Here is a 23,292-nt window from a genome sequence, read left to right as displayed (position 1 = left end):
TGAGAGTTTGAGGCAAGGAGTGATCCCATCAGACACAAGATGTCAAGAAAGGCTGTCCTAACATAAGCTGTCCTGGCAAGAGAAAGGACAGGCTCAAAACAGGTTCAAAACAGAATCATGAGAGAAAGAGAGAGGGACATTCTGGTGCCTACGTGGCTAAGAGAGGGCCAACTGCATGTGTAGTGGGAACCCCGGTATCTCTCTCTGAATCACTGGTGGCTGGAAATAGGGACATTGCTTTTTTTAAATTTTATTTTCTGCATTTATATTCATGTGGTTCCTAAGGCAGAAGGTGCAATTAGTCTTGGGGGAATTCTGTCCCTTTGTTCTGGTGGGGAGCAAGTTTCATGTGCATTTTTTATCCTTCAGACAGAAGGAAGTCCCTGGCCCTAGTTCTTGGGGTTGCCCTGAACTCTGTGTGTAACCAAAACCCAGAGCTTCAGGCTGAGATATTAGTTTGGTTAATAATGTAGAAGGCTCTTTTCACTGGGGGCAGAGCACATTATATTAATAGCACATATTATAATGTGGGTAAATGCTTTGTTTGCTCTGGAAAACTGGAGAGTGGGGAGGTAGAGCCAAGGTTGGGGCCCTGGCTTTGGAACTGAGAAGACGTGGAGGTGGGAAGTAGGCCTGGTAACATGGTGGCAGGCAGGGGTAAGGAGAGGAGGTCAGCAGGACTCTTGTTTAGAGGAATAACCAATGCACCTGGAGGTCAGCTATAGGTGATATTCATTCTTTGTATTTGCTTTCACTCCTTGTAATTCCCTTGTGTTATCCTCAAGCCTGTGAACATCTCCTAACCAGGAGATGCTGGTGGAGTAAATTCTGGGAAAAGGGAGGAGTCTGTACCCTTGCTTTCATGCGCAACACAACTGGCAGAAACATACACAGTAGGAGAAAACTGTGTGAGTTGGCCGGAGGTGCCCAGGGAGACAGAATATTAAGAGGTGACAAGCAGCAACAACCCAGCTGGGAAGGTTTGGGGGGACATGGAGTAGGAAGGAGCCTGGAATAGGAGCGTCCCTGTAGGCTTTTTATCTCAAGCAGAGGGCAGCTTGGGATGCTGCTACTTGACCAGTGGAAATCAGGGCTGCTTGGAGGTGAACAGAACAAAGCATTCCTTTCTTGCAACTGCATCTCTGGGCTCATGGATGTTCCACGGGCTCCCCAGCTGCCTCAATGACATGACTGATCACAGCACAGCAGGCAACTACAGGAAGACTCATTTCATGATACAGAGAACCCAGTTCACATCAAGGTGGCCCAGCTATAGAGACCACTGGCCCCTTAGAGACCAGCCATCTCAGGGTGAGCAGGTAGCACACACCCTTTGGATACCAACACGGTGAGCCACAATCGGCCCAAGTATTTCAGGACCATGACAATCAAATCAGAAGATCCCTGCTGGACAGTGATCCACAGAGCAGTGACCTGACCACATGGCAGGTCAGCATGGGGTCAGCAGAGTCTTTAGGGCAGTGGCAGAGACTCACCTCCTTTTGATGGTGAGCATCACGCCCAGGAGAATGATGATGGACATGAGGAGGCCAGCGATCACACCGGCCATCTTCACGGTGTTGTCCACCTGCTTCTCTGGCTCCATGGTGTTAGAATTCTGGGTGGAGGCACCTTGGAGGGGAACAGAAGAAGGCAGAGATGTTGAAAAGGTTCACACATGCGATTTCATAATAAACATAATGGCAACAGCTTTCTTTTATCGAGAGCTAACTATGTGCCAGGCACTGTACTAAGAGCATTATATACATTGTCCCATTTGATACCTTTTAAGGATTTACCTTTTTTAAGGATTAATACTTTGTGAGGTTGTGATTATCATTAGATCTTTTTGCATATGAAGAAACTGACATGCAGAGAAATGAAAGAAGTTGCTTAAGGTCATGTATGTGCTGTGTTGGAGCATCCTTTTCCCTCCAGTGAGATCAAGTGGCAAATTTTTATCTCCTAGAGCTTTGTCCCTAGGATCAAACCATTTGATCTACAGTTCCGTGTTTGAGTTCATGGAATTGTTCCTAACCCTACTTTAGTCTTTCAGGTAAATGGTGGAAATGACAACTTCATGTTAAGGCAACACAGTTAAAATCACTGGACTTTTAAAGATAAAAAAGCATTTGTTTTATTCCTCACATGAAACAAATGGTAGGGTAAAAACTTACTGTATTAAAGGAAACTGCCTTGGATTCCAAAAACACTTAAATCTGATTAGCTCCATGAGTCTAATGCAATGCGTTCTATCAGGTGCTAATTCAGTGACTCCATCCCCAGTAGAGGAAGGCAGGAAACTGCCCACTTACCACATTCCCAACCTGTGCTGAGTTCATGGATCTAGCTTGGTCAATCCTCAAAATATTCCCAAAGATAGACATTGATTTTCCCATTTTATAGACAAAGAAACCAAGAGAACTTAAGGAACTTGCTAAAGGTTAACTGATCAAGGCCAGGGCCAGGATTCCACAGGTTTTCCACAGGTTTTCTGCCTCCAAGTTTAGACCTTAGTGGTCATAAACCTTGAATTCAACTCTCAATCCCCTAGTTTCTCAATCCCACTATCCCTAAAATAACCATTTGGCTTATACCATAGCAAAAATAAGCAGTCAAAGAACGCCAAAGCCCAGCCTCCTCATGCCACGTTCTTGGGATCAGAGACGACTTCTGATTTCAGACATTCTGGAGAGTGGTCCTGGGGTTATCAGCACCCTAAGTGAACGTCCTCCTGCTCCCCTTCATATTCCATTCCCAACGGTGCCACGTTTGTGCGAGCAGCTGAAAGTCCTAACTCATTCCTCATTTTTTGCCACATCAGCCTCAGCACATCCTTCATCAGCCAGAGCACCTTCTCTGGCGTGTGCTCCCGGGAGAGTTTCTCTCTCTCCTCTAAATTCTGTTAACACTTTATGACACTTTGCGCAAACCTCACAATCTCTCTTACCCCGATGCATCAATATTATTAGTTATCTGTCTCCACATCTGTCTCCTCCAGTGGTCTGCAAGCTCTTCAGAAGCGAGGGATTATGCCTCGTTTATCTTTGTTTTCCCATGTTAGCAGAGTCTGGCTGGTAATAACGGCTCCCTAAATGTTTGCGGTTGTTCACTGTTTAGCTCAAGGGATGACGTCTCTGCCCACACACATTTGTTCTCGTGGAACTAAATTGAGTTTTCTCCTTTTCTTAGTCATGTGCTCACAGAACTCAGCTGAGCCTTGAGTTTAAGAGATGCTACTACCCATATGCTATTGTTCTGATTTCCCCAAACTCATGATGTTTTAGAACAGCCCTCTAGCACATTGATGCATCCCTTTGTTTTGGCTTACGAGTGTCAAGGGTTTCCTCTCTCAGAGCACTTGCCCCAGACTGCTGTAACTTAGACAAGTTGGGTTTACTTAGCCAAGTCTCCCCAGTGAGAATAGTAAGTCTTAAGGAACAGGGTGCATCCTATTCATCTCTCTAATGCCAGTGTCTAGCACAGGGCTTCCTCCTAATAATCGTTGCTTAACAGATGATTATGAAATGACATAAAGGTGAGTGAATCAAATTGTTGGCTTCATTTATTCATTCAGTCATTCATTATTTTGCTATTGAGCACCCATGTTCTGTGTGCCAAACTATGCTGTCTGTAGGGTCTGAGATTCTTCTGGAAAGACTTATGGATGAAGGATTTTATTCATTCCTTTCCCAAGCTAAAGGCAAGACCAGCTCATCCAATTCTAGAGCTACCTCAGCAGACTCTGCCAACGTACAGCCTAGAGAATTCCTGGGGGAGTTAGCCAGCCCCTCTGTAGCAGGGCTGGTCTGACTTTCCAGAGTGGGGGCTTTTCTGAATAGCTCCTATGGAACCCCCATCTCCTGGATTGGAGACAACGTCTGAGATATGGCTAAGCCACCATGTACTAAGCATAAAGGAAGTGGAGCACTTCAGATCACAACTTCCTCTATATTGACAGAGTCTTTTTATTAAGATTTGGAGGAAGAGTTGGCTCTGGAGCATTCATGCACTGGCACAGCTAAATTTCACTTAGTGCCTGCTATGGGGTCCAAGTCTAGAGACCTGGCATACATGGGCAAAGAGCCCCTGGACAGGATCTCCTTACCCTAGGAACTCTGTGATTAGCTTGGTCTAATGAAACTCACACTTTGTTACTTCGGTAAACAATCACAAGGACCCACATGTGCCAGGCATTTGGTGATACAGTGGTGAGCAAAACAGGCACAGTTCCTGCCCTCAAACAGTCTATAATTAGCAGTGGTTGGGACCAGGAGCATACAATTAATAAACCAAGAATCAATAATACTGAATTTTCAACACTGTTAACGGTTTGAACAGAGGGGTACATGACATTTGGAATGTGTATAAAAGGAAAATGAGTGTCATTTCTGGGAGGAAGTGGCTGGTAGGGTGAGCTCCAAGGGAAGACAGGCTAAAACTAGGCAGAGGGAGCAAGAGAGGAGCATATGGGAGCAGCAGCAGAGGTAGCCTTGGCCAAGGCTGTGCACTGGGGCAGGCACCCTGGCACATTCAAGAAATAAAAGATGAGGGTGAGAAATCAAGGAGGGGAGAGTCGGAAAGAAGCTGGAGAGGGCAGCAGGAACAAATCTACACAGGACATTATAGGCCACAAAGAGGGATTTTGTTCTTTAGCCCAGGAAACATAGAGACTCACTTAAGTGTTATCCATGGAGCAATGATATGGTCAGATTTGTGTTTGCAACAGACCATTCCAGCTTCAGGGTGGAACAAAAGTGGACTCGGGAGATGAGTTTTGAGACCATTGCAGGAATCCAGGTGGGAAGCGGTAGTGGCTTAGATTCAGGTGATAACAGTGAAGATAGAGAGAGGTGATAAAAGAGACAATTACTTGAAAGAGATATAGCTAAAAAATCTTTTGATGGATAGGATATGGGGAATGAAGGAGAAAGAACTGTCACGGATGACCATACATCTTTGGTTTGTATGACAAGGTGGATGAGAGTGATGTTTATGGGTTCCAGAAACAATGGAAAAAGAATAGTTTTAGGGGGAAAATACGTGTATTTGGGACAATTTGAGCTGAGAGATACTCCAGAAAAGTAGGTAGTTAAAAATGCAGATCTGGAGCTCTGAAAAAATATCTGAGCTGGAGGTGAAAATGTGTGAGTCATATGCACATAGATGGTGTCTGAAGCATGGGGGTTTATGAAGTCACCCAGGGAGGGAATAAGGAGAGAAGCAAACCTAGAATAGAGTCTTGAGGGTCTGCGGCACTTAGTGAGTGGGTAGAGGAGGATAAAACTATATAGGAAACAGGAATGACCAGACAGGTAGGAAGCAAACCTGGGAGACTGTAACATCCTAGAGCCAAGAGAAGAGATTGTTTCAAAAACGAGAGAGTGATCCATTGTGTCCAATGCTGTTCCTAGGGTAGAATCAAGCTCCGTAGCCAAAGGAAAGTAAAGATCTTGGATGAATATTAGAAAATCTCCCCCCACCACCAATTCCAAGATGTTCCTAAACAGAAGTATCTTCAGCAGTGACTGTGAACCAACAATAGAACATACTCGAGGGCCACAGAGGAACACCCAGGGGACTGTGGGAGGCTGTCTGAAAGGTCAGAGTCCAGTGGTTTAGACAAATTCAATAAGTTCAGCCAACAGGCATCAGAGCTGAAATCACAGACTACACAAAGAAGGTTTTGGGAGGAGCCATGCTTGGCTGGTCCAACCAGAGTTCACACACAGAAATGTGAGCTTGCCCTGGGATTTGGAAATCCAACTTTCACTTCTTTAAGAGGACTTGCTCTCGACTCTGGGGAATTTTGCCTCTGTTCATAAAGGAAGGGTGCCAGCAGTGTTCAAATAAGGGACAACGGAAACGGCCCTGGGACTGAAGGCCAGGTGGCATTCACATGTGGCTCCTGTATCTGGGAGAAAAAAAAAACCAAAGGGATGGACAGAGGGCGGGATGGTCCTGCTCCTGTGGCAGAGCCAGGAGTGTGTCCCCAGGGCTCACACTGTAAGTGCCCAGTGGAGCCGGGTGGGAGCAGTTACAGGGAAGCACACCAGGCTTGGTGTCTACAGGGCCTCCCGGCCACATGATGGGCTTTCCACAGATGCCAGCACTGGGCCCACACAGGAGGCTGCCTGTCTGACTCAGTGGCCCCAAAACCCAAGGGGGCTTTTCAGAGGGGTAGACTGGAAGCCCTTCAGTGAGATAGTGGCTGGATTGCTCTCACTTGAAGCCCACCCTTTTCATCAGGGTCAGCCTTAGTATGAGTCCCACTCCCTGAAAGACTCTGTCTCTGACTCTGGTGATTCCTCTCTGTTAAGCAGGGACCGGGAATTTAAGAACTGGGAGAAGGGGGAATCCTCTTCATCTCTGCCCTTCATGGGACCCAAGGTGGAGAATAGTCCAAGTAAATCCGAATTGGCGACCAGGTGACCACCAGGTGATAAATTTATCCACCTGGAGAAGCTTTAAGGCTGTACTTGAACCCCCTGTGTGATGCGATCATCAAAAACACTCTTGTGAACTCAGCTTGCCCTGGCAGGAGACTACTGTCTCTAACATGAGGCTGCAAGCCTGACCTTATACGCAGGCCAGCTGTGCCCTGTGATCTCTGAGCGCTCCCGAAGGGTGAGCCAGTTCTCTCAAAGCAGCTGCTGCTGCCTCCCGCTGTCTGCTCTTTTCCCTAAAGCCACGATGGCTTAGTCTCCTCCCAGCTCCAGCCCGGAGTCCTCATCTGGCTTTTCATGTGCTACCTGTCTGCTCTTACATATGGAAACCTGATGCCCAAGGCATGGCTCTTGGTTTCTTAAAATCCACTCCTCTTCTTCAATAGTAGCTCTTTACATAGGGCCCAGTTGCCATGTTTGGTCTCTCTGTTGCCTCTTCCCCTGCTACCAAACAACCATCCCTACTGATTGTCCCCAGTGACTCCCTAGTCTCAACAAGGGCAGTGCTGCTCTCCTCTGCTCCACACTCGCCACTCTGGTGAGTCCTGTCCAACTGTGGACTCAGCCCCCCTGAGTGGGACCTCCAGAGCCTTGGTACTCCAAAAGCAGCCCAATGTCCAGAATGTCAGCATCACTTGGGAGTTTACTAGACATGCAGGATCTTGAGCCCTGCCCCAGACCTCCTGAATCAGCAGCTGCATTTTAACAAGGTCTCTACATGATCCAGGTGCACACTGAAGTCCAGAGATCACTGACTTTTCAAAGATCAGAGCTAATATCAATGGGTAAAAGTGACAGGGGGTAGATTGGGGGCCAACACAGGAAAAGCTGCAATGCGGAAGAGCTACCCAGCTGAGGCTAAAGCCCAGAGCAGGCCCTTCCAAGGCAGCAAGCCGATGTAGAGAGAGGATGGAATCGGTCGTTGTTCCCAAGTCCTGTGTCGGAGTTGGCCTTTCACTTGCACTCTGCCTCTACCTGTTCTCACTTCCTTGGCTTCCTGGATGCTTAACCAAGCCCCGGACACCTCACCTTCATGGGATGCTGACCTTTCTTGTCTGTCTACTGATGTCACCTCCCACCTCAACTTGGTGCCTCTAATTCCAGTGATACCCACAATCTTGGTGAGAGGAATTCTCCTCGTCATTGTTAGAGCCACAGGACCCCCATGCAGTCTATCCTGCTCCTGCCCTGCCCCTTCCCAAGTTACTCTCAAAGGCAGGGGAACGTGTCATCAACCATGAAAGGAGCTGGCTGGACCTCAGTGTGCTCCCCGTCGAGCAAAAGGGACTATGTGACTTCTTATGCCTCTTTTGATGCTGAGATCCTGTGGTCTTATGAGTCTGGTCAAAAAGAATAGGTTTTAGATCAAAATGTGAGCTTTCCTCCAGATGTCATCACAGACTGGTTGTGTGACCTTGACCGAATCTGTTAATGATGGTGTGATTTGATATCCTCATTTGTGAAAGAGGGAAAAAATGCCTAGTTCACACAGGGGTTTTCTAAGGATCAAATGTAACAGTGGAGGTAAGAGTGCTTGATAAATTCTGAGGAACTATTCACCTATGTGGCATAACGATGACATGTCCTTGGAACTGGCCCCAGGGTGGTAGAGGGTTTTTTGTGTCCCTGAACTGTGGGTGCCAGAGGCTGGAGCGATGCCTCCTTGCAACCTGCTGCCTGAGCCCCTCCAGTCCTGAGGATAAAGGCAGGCAGAGCCCCCAGAGCGATTCACTTAACTTTCCTCATAGAGGCAGGGCCTGTATCAGGCTGACATCTGCGTGACTTAATGGCAGCAATAACATAATTCGGCAACAAGGGATTAATGATTCATTCTCAAAGTGCTCTCACTGGCGACAGGCCCACTTCTATAGCTTTACTTCAGAGAATTTTCCCTATAAAGATATGGAGCAAAAATAGAAGTCACAGATAAAGAACATCTAATTGCAATTGATAAAACCAAGTAAATCCCAATGGATGCGTAACCCATGCTGGTGATCGTTGCTGACGGTAGAGAAAGGAAGCCAACTCTCGGGGACACAATTCCTAAAAGCTGCACTCTTCAAAACACACCGCCGCCTCGTCGCTGTCCAAGGGCATATTATCCCCAGTGTGGCTTATCAGAGGCAAATCTTACTGTGCTGGCAGTTTACCCCCGTCTAGTTAATGACTTCTTTTGTTGAAGAGTTTCTCTGTCTTTACTCTGGCTTTGCATGTATCTGGCACCCCGTAGAGAAAACCTTTGAAGCCCTGACTCTAAGCTGCTTCCTCTTTGCCAGTGAAGGTTTTAAACATTGCAGGCATCTCTGACAATGGGGGTTTTGCCAAGAGGAGATAACAGGGAAAAGATGAGGAAGCCCGGCAACTTTCTGGCTCTTCTAAAGTTAGGTATGCAACGTACACCTTCTTGATTTTGCTGGAAACAAATTCTCAAAATGGCAGGCTATTTTTAAGATGGAATTAGAGTCCAAGATATGAAAGAAGTGGATAGGAGAGCATCTGGATACTTCATTAGATTCGAGCCTCTAGACTTTACAAATAGCATCCCAAGGCATTGAGAGTATTTGTAATTGTGATCATGAACTACTCTGGCAGTCTTTGAGGATTGAAATTGGAGTGAACAGGAGGGGTGCGAGAAGCCTGGGGAGAAACAAATGCTGTTGCTGACTTTTTTTGTTAAATGAAAAAGTGTGTATTTCAGATATTTTACACTAGTAAGTGTGATGTTGATACAGGAAAAAAAAATAGACTGGATGATTAAATCAGGTTTTCTCCCCATTACCACTTACAAAAGGAAGGAATGATCACTGCAAAGCAGCACAGGCTCCACATCAGCCAGCATTAACCCAGGACAAGGGAAACCACTCCACACATTTCAAATGGAGCAAATTTACTAGAGAATTGGTACACAGGGATCAGAGGACAATGGTGAGGCAATCCAGAGGATAGCAATATCAGGAAGCCACTACCCAGCCCAGACTGGAGAAACAAAAAGAGGTGGAGGGGTTATCAGAGCCCAGAGGTCAGGATTGCCCAACAGGTGGAACTCCAGGAGCCCGTCCGGGGCCTTGAAGCCACGGAGTAGACACAATGGCTGCCGAAGAAGGGGCCTGAGCCCACGAGGGGGAAGACTCCTCCCTTCCCTTTGCTTTACCATCCCTTGTGCATGTCTCCCATCGGCCAAACCCAGAGGCCAGCTGGCATGGGGGTCCGGGAAACACGGCCTGCAGGTGTCACCTGCGTGTCCCAGCAGGACAGGGCAGTAGTGAAGGATGGATGGGAGACCAGATGGGCCCAGGGCCAGCCTGGGCTTCCTATGAACAAGCGATGCTAGGCTCACCTCTTTGCCACTTTTGAGAGGTGTCTGGATTTGCAAATCAAAGAGCATGTCCAGTACTGTGTTTTGCTTTCAGCAAAGTCAAGGCTGAGATGGATAAATTGTGGCTGGCTTTTAGGACAGCCAGGTGTTAAACTGGGTTTTTCCAGAAGATGGAAACAGAAGGCTTAGGATACCTGACCACATGGGAAACACTGATAGAATTAACAACAAAGAATTAACACATATTCGGGGCTTTTACTACAATCCGGGATGCCTTTTTAAGCCTCTTTCTCTCTTTGAATCCTCATTACAACACTGTGGAGCAGTTCTATTATTATACCCATTTCAGAGATGGGGAAACTGAGCCTCAGAGAGATTAAGTAGCAGGAGCAAGCAGGAGAGCTGGGATGTGGACCCTGGCAGTCTGGCACAGAAAGTTACACTCCTTAAACTATTATACTACTCTGCCATCTCTCTAATACATAGGGAGAGAGATTGCTCAGCAGAGAAATTTGGTTGTCTTTCTTCAAATATCTGGAAGAAAGAAGCAGACCAGTATTTAGGAGATCTTGAATCTTCTCTTGACCAGCCAGATGAAAACCTTTGCATTTATGCCTGTCCACGCCGAGTTCGTCACCTGCTGTATCATGCAGTTCCATTCATAAGCCCTTCTTGAAGATTGTGTCCCCTTGTGCCCTCGCACCCACACAGCATATTCTAATATCCAAGGGATTGATGAACATGTCATGTGAATCTTGTTACAGGGGCCAAATTATACAGGCTTTGCTCAAATGATATTTAAACTTGACCTTTTTAGCTTAAGTTCCCTCATCCTTTTCACTTTCCTTGTATATCAACCACCATCTCCAAGCCCTTCAGACACTGAATTTAGTTTTATTATTAATCCCTGGGCTTTCTCTATAATACCCTTCTTGATATTTAGCAGTGAAAGCATCCCATGTAATTCCACAGGGAGGCAAGTCTCGCTCAAGTTCAGGTGACCATGTTCTGCTTGGCCTCTCATACTCTTTCTTTGATCTCACTGTGACTAATTTTTTTTTTTTAATTGCTGACTCCCTACCCCCCATGCCTCAGAACAGTGCCTCCCTCACCAGATCTGGTTGGTAATGGAGCACTTGAGAAGGATTATTCCATCATTCTTCTAAGTGACATCACCTAGGATGTCTCTTAAGTAATAGATAAATTGCCTCAAGTCATCATATGACAGTAATTGCTTTTAGCCACGATTTAACTCAGAGTCAATATTAAGTAGCTGGAAAACACTACAGAGATACAAGTTTTTCTAAGACAGCTCTACCCTTGCTTTGGAAAAGCATTTAATAAGTGCCGAGTTAAGTGTAAAGAAGACACACATTTCTAATATCTCAGGCTCCCTCAATATTACCCAGCCGGTCCTAAGAGGTTAGAATTGACTCCATCACAGCCTACACAACTGAAACCGCTAAATATTGCTGACAGAAGTTGCCCTCGTGTTCAGCCTCAATTGAAGGTTAGCACCTTGCGAGATGGGAATAGCTTTAATTGATTGTTTGAAAGCACTCAGGCCACTCAAATAAATTGTTCCTCAAGTGCTGATTCTGCCTGGTTCCACGAAGCTCCTGAATGTGTGTTTCCAGGTGGACCTTGTTTTACACCGTAAATGCTCTGTGTAGGTCAAATTCTAACTCAGTCATGCTGCACACACTAGGAGAGATGACTAAATGAGGCTCTTACGGAGAATCTCTTCTGGCCGCGAGAAGACTCCTTTATTCTAAAATGCCTTTTCATCTGTTCATGTGTAGCAAAACGGGCTTATTTAAGAGCAGTCATGCCCAACTGATGACAGACGGTCATTGTTGACACACTCCTTCTAAGGCACGGCCTGTTGAGTTTTTCATCACTGGTGGGCCAGAAGTATGCGTATGCTTCCCGATGACCCCAACTGCTCACGCGTGTGCCCAGGAGAGGCCTGCCCAACAAGTGCGGCCAGGACTCAGCTGGGGTTAGAGGGTTCAGCCTGCGACTAGACTAGGACCTTAAGCTATGCCTAGATTGGGGTATAAGGTTGTCTAAGAACCTGGTATAGGGCATACTTTGTAGATTGGGTGAGGTATCAGGGCATGGTCAAGGCTAAAGCAGGGATCAGGAGTCAGCCTGTGGCTTGGGCTTGGGTGTGTCCTGGCATCCTCGGTGAGGGGTCAAACTGTGCCTACAGTTGTGCTTAGACTTTGGCCAGAAATAAAATTTAGCCCATGGCGATGGAACTAACTGGACAAAGCCAAGTGACCTGCACATGGACTTGGTCTCAAGTGAGATCCAATACCTTGGTCTCATTAGCACCTGTTCAACCCTTGGCCACAGAGGAAAAGGCTTAGACGTTGCCTAACCTGAGTGGTGCTAGGATCACGATGCCAGCGGGTACAGCAAAGCGCTGAGCATGGAAAGTAGCTGAGAGACAACCCTGCTGTCTTGGAGCTCCCTGCTCAGTGAGAGAGGGCAGTGTGCCAACAGAAAATCAAAGCTCAGCACGATGGGTGTTGACACAAAGGTGTGTGCGGGAAAGGGCATGCGTGGCTCTGCTTAGGCAAACTCAGACTGCAGACTTGATCTCCACCAGCGGAGTCATCAGTGGAGTGGGACACAGCACGGGTACTCCTGAGACCACTCAGTGGCCACCTCTCTCCCCTCCCCACCTTGGCTCCCTGTGGTCCAGACCAGGCCTGCCCTGCTGATGAGGATGAACGGCTGAGTCAGCTCAGCACCCGCCGACAGCACTGGCTCCCGGCTTGCAGAAATCTGTGCTTTGAGCCCCGAGCCCAGGGGGCTCAAAGCTGCTTAGCTGCTGCCGACAGAAGCACCCACGGCCTGCATTGGGGATTAAGGCTTTAGTGAGAAGAGCAGATGTAGGAGAGGAGAACACACACTCTTTAGGATGCCCTGCGGCAAAGCGATAGTCCCTTTAGACTCTCTCAGGCAGCCGGTAGGAGAGAGCGCATGGTCACACTGAACTGATTGTAATTCTTCCTGTGGAGTTCAGAGCAGTCCCAGGGAAGCATGGGGACAAGGGACGCCTTCTAAGAAGTGGTAAGTGTAGAGAAGACAACAAAAGCCAACCAGGGACAGGCTCCGGGTCATATAATCTCATATAATCGCAGGACACGGACAGCAGGGTACCACAGTCTGGTTTGCAAGGCAAAGGTGCAGGCCGGGGCATGACCAGCAGCGGACGCTACGTCTGTTCAAAGGGAGAAGGCAGAAACCAAACAAAAACAGGAAGGGTCAGAGCCGGAGTCCGGGCCAAACATAGAACACGGTCCACAAAGGGACCTCACAGGGGAGAGGGGATGGGACAAAGAGATTCTCTGGGATGGCAGCTCCCGGCTGTGGTCTCCCTGAGGTCTGTCCACTGTAAAAGCACAGCCTTGGGCTTGACCGCTGCCGCCCACTGACCAGCACTCAGGACACCTGCGTTTCCAAGTATATTAGTTTCCTACGGCTGTTGTCACAAATTACCACAACCTGGGTGGTTAAGACAACAGACGCTTATTCTTTTATAGTTCTGGAGCCTAGAAGTCCCAAATCAAGTTGCAGCAGGGCCCCTCTTCCTCTGAGACGCTGGGTATACTCTCCTTGCTTCTGCCTGGCCATCCTTTGCCATCCTTGGCCTTCCTTGGCTCAGAGATGCATCACTCCAATCTCTGCCATTGCTGTCAGCATGGTGTCATCCTTGTGTGTCTCTGCCTTCACATCATGATGTCCTCTTCTTGTAAGGACACCGGTCATACTGGACTAGGGTCCACCATTCCGACTTTATCTATACTAGTTACAACTGCAAAGATCCTCTTTCTCAATGAGGTCACACTCACAGACACTAGGGGTTATGACTTCAACGTATCTTTTTGGGGGGATGCAATTCAACTCATAATAGCGGGTTAAGCTGAGCTGTGACCCAAACAGCCTGGGGAGGGGCTAAAAACAGGAAGGAGATCTTAGCATTTCACCAAGTAAAATGCAAACGGCAACAGTGGTCAGGGCCAACGGACAGACAGCATGTGGGAGACGGATGGGAGCCTCCTGCTCGGTCCTGACTGAGCAGAACACAGGCTTCTGGATGGGCAATACTTCCTCGCTTCCTCTGTCTGAGCTGCACAGCAGGGGGCCCCAGGGGCCAAGGCTCCCCAAGGCTCTCACTCAGAAACATAATTCAATTCTTTCCAGCCAGCTCTGGCCAAATTGATCCCTTACGGAATGACTGTATTACCTGACCCAAAGGGGCAAGAAGGGGGAGGAGAAGCAAAGCTGTGCCCAGCTGGGGCAGCTCTGCCCAGATCACGCCTCTGCAACATGCAGCTGACAGCAAACATCAGAGTGCCTGGAAAGGAGAGAAGGTCCGAGGGAGGAGGAAACAAGAAATCTATAGAAGGATTAGTAGGAACATGAGTAGGATCAGAGAGAGCAGCAGGTACACACGCAGCACGGAATTCAGATTAGTGCAACTAACCCAAGCCGGGGCAATAAAATCAGCCGCAGTGAGCACGGCATCGATTGCTGAGATTCCAGCCAAATCCACCATGAACATGTTTTCTTTCTTCTAGCCTTTGCCCCTTGGCTTTTGAAAGCAGAAACACTGAATCACTGTGTTCTGTACTAAAAGCTGATCTAGGCTCCTCCCCAAAGGATGGGTGGAAAAGCAGCTCTGCTGTTTGCGGAAGGTGAGGAGGGTGGAAGAGGAGGATGCTGTGGTGTTGGTGACTGTTGCTGGCCACAGTGGCACTCTGGACTGCGTTAGTCCTGCGAGAGGGTACCCCCTGCGACTGCCCACCATTCCTGTCCCCAGCCCACCCTCTTCTGGGCCAGCACTACGGGAATCCAGTCCAGGCACTGAACTCAGCAGGACTGGTCCCAGCAGATTTGGGGGAGCACAACTCCAAGGCTCTGGAGTCCCAGGCCTGAGGAAGCTTGGTAGGTGGGGCTGCAGGGAGTTCAAATACTGGATTGAAAACTAGAGCTCAGTGACTCCCCCAGTCAGCCTAACAAAATGGTAGAAGGTGAGCAGGCTGAGGAGCTTGAGCCACCACAAGGAAGAGTGTACCGTCCCTGGCACATGCTTTATCAGTGGTCACCACCTGCTCATTCGTCAGACCCTTCATGCATGTGTGCTGGGCACAGGGAAAGAGTTGACAGAAACCAAACACCTCCAAGACAACGTGCTTGTACTGTGACTGTGCCATGTTCAAGAGGACCCTCACTCAGGGCTGAGGCGGGGTGGTCCTCTGTGCTGATTGGCCTGGAACAGAGGTTAACTGGCTCCTCTGGTTGCAGGCTGAGATACTGCGGGTCAGAGAAGGCCTTGCAGACGGCAAGCTGTCTGAACTTGATTGCAGAGGGCAAGTTGGTAGACAGGCCATGGATGGAGAGCATCTCAGCAGACAGGAGGATGTGGGAAGGCGGGTATCACTCACATGACCAGTGTGAATGGGGCACAGGATGCTAGGGAGGGAACAAAGTTGCAGAGATGGAGAACACACAGGACTAGACAGCAAATGGCCTTTGATTCAAGCTAATTCTCTCAAAGCACCAGGGCAGCCTTGGGAGCATTTTAATCAGGATCCCATTCTTATTTTTGGATGATCACTCTGGCTTCAGTGGGGAGTATGTGTTGGAAGGGGACCGATGTGAAGACAAGGAGACCAGTTTGGAAGCTGTGACACTAATCTAAGCAAGACTTTATGGGCCTCGGACATGAGGTGTAGCAGTGAGGAAGAAGGGGAGAGAGGCTCAGGAGGGATTTCAGAGACGTATGAGTCAGATTTGGTGACAAATTGGGTATTGAAGACAGGGAGAGAGAGAAGGAAAGGATGACACTGGGTTTCTGAATTTAATGGCAGTTTGGGCAGAAGACTGGAGACTGATTTCTCTCTGGTATAAGGAGAATATCCTAGGACAGAAAAAGGCGCAGTGAGAGCCTGGTCATATATGCTCCCTGATTAGATGTTCATTTGAAGGAGGCATAAACATTCACCTTCTATAGGAGGACACCCCATAAGGATGTGACATCCCTCTTCTGTATTAAGTCTTTTGATTCGGTGGGGAGCCTGGTAACAGAAAGTGGGAGCCAGAATGATGCAGCAGCAGCCTTGTGTCTGTCCAGCTTGGAACATCTGCTGGAAGGCTGTTGACAAGGACAGTATTCTGGTGCACTTGACCCAGTACTAGCCACTGCCCCTGCTCTGTAGAGTCAGCCTTGCAGCCCCCCAGAAGTGCTGAGGAGGGTCCTCTGCAGTGACTCGTGGCTCCTGGAGCTCCCTGAGCTCCAGCTGTGGCTCTGCCCCTAGTCTGTGGGGACATCCCTGGCCCATGTGTGCTCTGGGACCAACCAAGGCCTAGGTCCAGGGAGACTGGAGGGTGCTCAGGTCAAAAGCTCAGGGACCACGTGTCATATCACCTATCCCAGCTCTCAGTCCTGCTGTGGCCTTGGGCCACCACAGCTGCTGGGGTTGATGCGCTGCTGCGTCCAGCCTCCCACTTTGCATCCCAATTCCCTAGGAAGCCCTGATTCATGATTTCTGTCTGGCATTTTAGGTGCCCCAGGCCTGAGGTCCTGATGGGCTCTTACCTATCTCTCCAACCACCCACCTCAGGAGCGATGGTTGTGCCCGAGTCTTACCAATGGACAGCTTGCCTGCCTGCTTCCTCTCTGGACCTCAGTTTCCTCATCTGTAAGATGGGTTTAGAATCATTACGATGCTAGTGCACATCTGAGACAATAAAGTGTATTATCTCACTATTCCTCTCAACAACTGGCCATTGTTAATATTCCCATTTGCAGATAAGGAAATAGGGCGACGATGTGGGTCAAAGTCCCACAGTTAGCAAATTATGTGGCTTCCGAGACACAATCCTGACCCATTCCACTGTAGTGCTTCCCAGTCCTTGGCTCATAACAGGTGCTCACGGTGGCTTTGGGCACAGACCATGATGAGTAAGATTACAGACGTCTAAAGAGACCTGCGTTCATTACTTTCAAGTTGTGTGATTTTCAGTCACCTGAGCCTCAGTTTCCTCATCCATAAAACGAGAATAGCAATAGCACGCTGCTTGAAGAGTCGTTGGGAGTTTCAGTGAGTCAGTAATGTGAAATACTCAGCACATTCCGTGGCATGTAGGAAGTACATAACACGTGTTTGCTGTCATAGTGTTCTTTTCCTCATCTTGTGGACACCCCTGATGTCACTGTCCCCCAGAGCTGCCCCCTCGTGCCAGCCAGCCTGCCAGGCTGTGCCCCCTGCCCCAACCGCCTGTCTTCCTCCTCTCTCCACCAAGCATAGTCCCACCGGGGTGGGGGTTCCGGCTGGCACTTCACCTGGCTCTCTTGCCTCAGCTCCTGTTCTCACACCCTCCGCCAACCCCCTCCAGAGGGCGCAAGCTCCCTGGGAGGGCCACTGAGACCCCAGGGTGACCAGGCTGGCAGGGCCCAGGGAGTGACCCTAGGGAGGGTGCTGGGCTGCTTCCCTGTCTTCTCTCGGCCTGCACAGCCTTGTCCCAAAGGCTCAAGCTCTTTCCACTTGGGTCCAGGATTGCAAACTGTCCCTGGGAGAGTTACTTTAGGGGCAGTTGCAAAGCATTCCCAGAGATCCTACGACAGTCTGATCCTGTCACTACGGCAAGGTGCTGGCTTAAAGAATTGCCAGGAAAATAATAATAGAGAGTTTTAACATTAGTTGCCCAGGAAGGAAGGAATGATAAGAGGAGTTGTACCCAACGTCTTCTCAAACCCGGAGCCGGGCTGGGATTGCCTCCTCTTCTGCCGGCCCCTGACGTGCCTGTGCCTGGCTGTGCGGGGCTCGTCCTTATTATTTCACAGAGGAAGAAGCTGAGGTTCAGAGAGGCTGAGCGATGTGTTCAGGGTTGCTCAGTTTTAAGGAATAGAGTTTGTGCTCCAGATGAAGGCTTGTCCCATGGCCCTTCTCCTTGTGGAGAGTTGACGGTGGGCCACTGGGCATGGCCAAGGTGACGAATCCAGACCTGCCCCTGGGGGGACCTTCAGTGCACCCTCTCTGGCCTCCAGACTGGACACTGCCAGTCTCCTACTGGGCTCAGAGGCCCGGACCACCCCCTCGAGGCCTGGCTGAGCTGCAGGAGGGCTGTAAGGAGCGGGGTTCTTTCTCCAGTGGTGGGCCTGGGCTACACAGTCCTCTCAGGTGAAATGTTAATCAACCAGTCATTTGTCCACTACGGCCTCAAGTCAACCCACTACAGAAAAATGCGCAGTCCTGGCCAGAAGAGGTTTGTACCTTACTTCTCTCAATGGAGGCATCCCTGGCCTACGACCCTCACTCTCAGTTGTGACAACTACGTACATCTCCAGACACTGCCAAATGTCCCCTGGGGGGAAAATGGGATCAAGGGAGCTGAACATTTACGGAGCCTCTACTCCACACATATGTACTCTGTTCACCAACTAGGGACAAAAATGATGAAGACCTTTGTCACCTCCAGGGCGGCGCTGTCCGCAATGGTACTCGCTGAGCTGCGTGTGCTCACTGAGCACTGGAAATGGGCTGGTGTGTCTGGGGAACCGAACGTTAAACTTTACCTTATTTCAACTAACTTAAATTTAAAAACTTAAGCAGTGTAAATCGCGTTTACTCATTAAACAAAACTTTTACCTTTTTTGAATCATATATTTCAGTTTAGCCCTTGAAAACTTAACATCTGAATTGAGAAATGCTCTAAGTGTAGAATACACACCAAGTTTCAAAGATGTTGTACAAAAAAGAATGCAAAAACTTTCATCAGTAGGTTTTTAAATCTTGATTACATATTAAAATAATATTTTGAATAGATCAGATGATCTCTGACTCACGATGGTCTGACATACAATGGCTCGACTTACGATTTCGACTTTATGATGGTGTGCAGGTGATATGCATTTGGTAGAAACTGTATTTTGAGTACTCATACAATCTTTCTGCTTTTCACTTTCAATACTGTATTCAACCAATTACATGCATTATTATAAAATAGGCTTTGTGTTAGATGATTTTGCCCAATTGTAGGCTGGTATGTAAGTGTTTCGAGTATGTTTAGGGTAGGTCAGGCTAACATGCTCAGTAAGGTTAGGTGTGTGAGATACATTTTTGAGATGTTATTTTTACCTTACCATGGGTTTATTGGATGTAACCCACTGTAAGTCAAGGAGCATCTGTATTTTAATAAATTATTAAAATTAATTTCACCCATTTCTTTTTACTTTTTAATGAATCTAAAAAATTTAACATTGCATACACAGTTCAAATTTTATTTCTATTGAACAGTGCAACTCTGGAAGTTTTTGACAGAGGTTGATTTTATCCTCAGGGGACATTTGAGAATGTCTGGAGATATATTTGGTTGTCGCAATTGGAGTTGACATGCTGCTGGAATCTAGGGATTAGAGGACGGGGTGCTGCTAAACATCAGGACAGCTCCCCGCCCCCAGAACAAAGAATGATTCCGGCCCCAGATGCTAATAGCACTGAGGTTGAGAAACCTCACTCCAGAGCATGGATTCCTTGAAGGACAGGCCCATACATCATGGGGACCTGAAGAATTAGTTGGAATTAGCTGGGCAAAGCAATTAAAGCTGTTATCATACTTAATTCTCATGATTAACTATGACCAGGGGTATTATTATCCCAGCTTCTCCAGATGAAGATAATGAGGTACAAGGAAGAGAAATAACTGGCCAGGGATCACCAGGCCAGAAAGAGGCACAGCTTAGAGCTGAACTTAGCCTAATGCACCCCCGATGCCAGCCTGCCCCTGCTACATAATGTGGTTCTGCAGCTCTCTGGGTCAGTGCTGATATGAAAAGAGGCTGCCTGTGCTTAAAGTCTAATATCCCCATCACTCAGACCTGGGCAGTTATTATTTACATCGGCCATTATTGCTACCAGGGGAGGAACATTAACAAAAACACCCCTTGAAAGGGACAGCCTGCTCAAAGAGAAACTCTCACAGGTGCCTCACCCGTCAAAGGAGGCTGAGAGACGTGTGGAAATAAATGGAACACAATGAAATAAACCTGTCAGAGGAGGAACATTTAGACGCCTTGGAAGGCGAGAGGTAAGAACAAATGTACCTGATGTGGGATTGGTTCTGTTTAAAGAAAACATTACCCGACTGCTCGACTGGAATAGAGCCCAGAGAACAATGGCCCCGCAGAAATGGAGCCGCTCGCACGCACTCGGGAGAAGCCTTGCCTCTCCGCAAATTAGGGGCAGGTACAGTGGAGAGAGTCACTGTCCTCGCGCTGTCCATCTGCAGCCGCCACCTCCCCAGGGAAGGGTGAGGCCGGTGGACCCGTGATTGTGTCAGGGTAGGGGCTGGCATTGGGTGAAGACCTACTATGTGCTGCTACTGCACAGATAGTGCACTAGCTCTCTAGGGCTATCTATTAAATAACTTAAATAAAAGATTAAATAATCTTTTATTTAATTAATGTAAAGATTAAATAAAACAGTCCATTAATCTTTAATAGACTGTACTCAGTGTGATAAATAGTTTTGCAGGTGAAATAAGGCTATGCAACTTGCTTAAGGCCATGTAACCAGGGAGTGGCTGAGATGCAATTCCTGAGGTGCTGGCACTGACACACCGGTGGTACGCGGCAGCACAAGGGCGGGGACAAAACTGGGCCATAGAGGATGCCGTTGAGGTTCTGCCCAGATCTCTACTGGGCTGGGGCGTCTACTCTCCAGCTGCAGTGGGTGTGCAAACGGCTCACAGATGCCTTCTTCCTTGGAGAAGTGGCGTCAAGCAAAGGGAACCATGTTCCCAGGAGGTCATGCACCCCCATGGCAGCTCCCAGCACACGGCTGGCCAAATACCATGGTACAAATGTCCCACTGCCTCCAGGTCGGACCGCCTCTGCGGTACACCTCATACTCCAGACTTCCCCTGTCCCCCCCGGGCTCCGGCTGAGGCAGGTGTGCACATCCTCCCTTAGCTTTGCCCCCTGCCCCATTCCATCCCCCTCCCTTTCTTCCTCCTGAGAACACTCCTCAGTGAATAATTTGCACAAGAGTCCCTGTCTCAGGCTCAGTGTCCAGGGAACCCCAGTCTAAGACATTCACTAGCAGTGATGGTCCTGAGTTTGGGAAGGGTGGTGGGCAGGAGTGGAGGTATGGACGGCCAGACGCACATCCTTACTGCCCACTGCACCCTCTTTCCCACCAGGACAAACTGACCAGTCAGGGATCAGTAGAGAGGAGGCCATTGCCTGGGCAAGGGCTTTGAGAGAGGTGACAGGGAAAGGTTTGAAATCTCCTAGAAACTTCCCATTGACAAGAAAGGGGCCCCTGCAAAAAAGAGATCTCTAGGTTAGCAGACTGTCTTTTGTCTCTTGGGCCCCACGATGGGCACTAGCCTCTGACATAGGTGGCTGGGGATCCTTTGAAGAATGGCTCATGTTTGTGTGAAATGAGCTATACCTACAATGTCCTTGAGGAAAGGGGCTGGTGTTTCCTCCAAACAAATGCCTTCTCTACACTGGGCACACCCATAGCAGCTCCTCTGACACGAAGTATCCTGTTCAGTCTAGAACACAACAGCATCGAACTCTGTCTGTGTGGCGTCTACAATGCAAATGGTGCCCCCGAGAGGTAGGTATTGTTATCCCTACCTGACAGATTGGAAAAGTGGGGCTGATCATGAGTCATGGAAACTTGTTAGGACAAATGGAAGACCTGAGATCATAAGCAGAACTCATTTCCTAATCACAGACTTGTTAGGTCAACTCTTCCCCAACCTCAGACCACTGCTCCGTTGTCACTTCTCCTGTGAAGCACTCCCTTGGCTCCAGGTGTGTTTGTTTATTTTGAACACTGCCCACTTCTCCTTTGTGGCACTACTCCCAATTGCACACTTATCTGTGTAGTTTTTTAGCCAGTGGCATAGGAACATGTCTTCTTTTGCTTATCAGTGTAACCTCAGTGCCTAGAACAGTGCCTGGCGCATAGTAGGTACTTAGTAAGCATTGGCAGAAGGGATGGATGGTTGAGTGGCTAGAGGGATGGATGGATGGGCAGATGGATGGGTGGATAGGTGAGGGGGTGGATGGGGGCTGAGGTGGAGGCAGTTTCCCCCTGGTGCACCTGGCCTGGAGGACCCATGGAGTGTGGGCCACTCTCGCTCCCCTCCCACCCGCCCAGGGCTCTGGTGGTCACCTGTGGTGAGGAGGCAGAGTGGAGTCCCCAGGGTCACCTGGGCGCTGCCCATTGGTGCTGACCACAAGGAAGCCAGTCCCCAGGCAGCATGCAGAAGAGAAGGAGAGAAAGAAACACACATGAAAACGTGCGGTACGGTGAACAAAACTGCAATTCTTGTGGCTCTGAAGAGCTCACACTAAACGGCAAAAGAACATCATGGTTTAACGAAACAGGGCCCGAAATAGATTTTTAAAAATGAAACAAGAGGAGGAGTCACCATTTATCAAGCACCCACAACATGCCAGGTACTTTTCCAGGTGCCTCACACACAATGTTTCTGAGACTTAGAAGAACCCAGAAAGGTCAGTTATTATTATAAATAAATCTGTCATTTTTCTACCCAAACTTCTTTTCCCCAGTCTTTTCTTTCTTTGTAAATGGTGCCACCACCGTGTAGCTTCTCAATGGAGAAACCTGGGAGAGACCATTTATCCTTCCTTTTTTATGACTTCCCCCTTATAATCAATCACCATGCCTTATTAATTGTACCCCAGAAAAGCTCTTGAAGGTGCCCCCTTTTCTTTAATTTCATTCCCACTTAGTTCAAGCCATCCCGTGTTCCACGTGGGTTGGTTATGCAGCCTCCTCTGGCCTCCCTGCCTCTAGCTTCACCCCCCTCAGTCTGCTCTCTGCCCTTCACTGAAATCATCAGTGACCCTCACTGTCCCCAATATAAACATCACCCCCCCTCCACCCCGACCCTGGGTACAGACCCCTTCACGAGGAACTCCCTGCCTGCCCTCTGGCCTCATCTCTCTCCACTGCCCCCTCTGGTTTTCCCCTTGTTTAACGATGGAAATAATAAACAACTTCCCATTATCGACAGCCCCCTACTTTCTAGTCTGTAAGACTCACCCAGGTGAAGCACTTTGCATGGAACATACTCCCTCCTACTCCTTCACTCAGCTGACAACTGCGCGTCCTTTGGGTGTCAGTTTAGAACCCCTTCCCTCTAGACAGTCTTTAGTGTGTCACCGACTCTGGGATGAACCCTCCTTTGTCTTCCCACGACACCCTCGTCTTCCCTTCTCATCCAGTAACCTCACCGTAGTATAAGTGGATGCCTTCTCCTTAATTCTGTAGTCTCCCTGAAGGCAGACACTGCGCCTCATTTCCTAGTGCACTCCTGTGGCCTTGCATTGTACCTGGCACATAGTAGGCACTCGGTGAATATTTGTTGAATAAATGAATGAATGAATGAAGAAGTGGTGAATCAGAGAATTTATATAACTTGCTCAAAGTCACGAAACTAGTCACCGGCAGAGGCTACATTGAAACC

At 48.5% G+C, this 23,292-nt stretch overlaps 1 protein-coding gene across 1 annotated transcript in view; it reads right to left on the bottom strand.

Annotated features, from left to right (window-relative positions):
• Positions 1-23,292, bottom strand: part of PTPRT (protein tyrosine phosphatase receptor type T) — a 778,866-nt gene that overhangs the window by 149,714 nt on the left and 605,860 nt on the right. The window contains exons 20-21 of the mRNA XM_069495747.1: positions 21,972-22,028; positions 1,497-1,632 (exon numbers count right to left, since the gene is read on the bottom strand). Of these exons, the coding sequence (XP_069351848.1) occupies positions 1,497-1,632; positions 21,972-22,028 (193 nt within the window). The remainder of the gene's footprint in view (positions 1-1,496; positions 1,633-21,971; positions 22,029-23,292) is intronic.

Source organism: Eulemur rufifrons, chromosome 20 (assembly GCF_041146395.1).
Source record: "Eulemur rufifrons isolate Redbay chromosome 20, OSU_ERuf_1, whole genome shotgun sequence".
Lineage (NCBI taxonomy): Eukaryota > Metazoa > Chordata > Mammalia > Primates > Lemuridae > Eulemur > Eulemur rufifrons.
The sequence above is the reverse complement of the archived record's forward strand: the minus strand, read 5'-3'. Positions and strand labels throughout refer to the sequence as shown.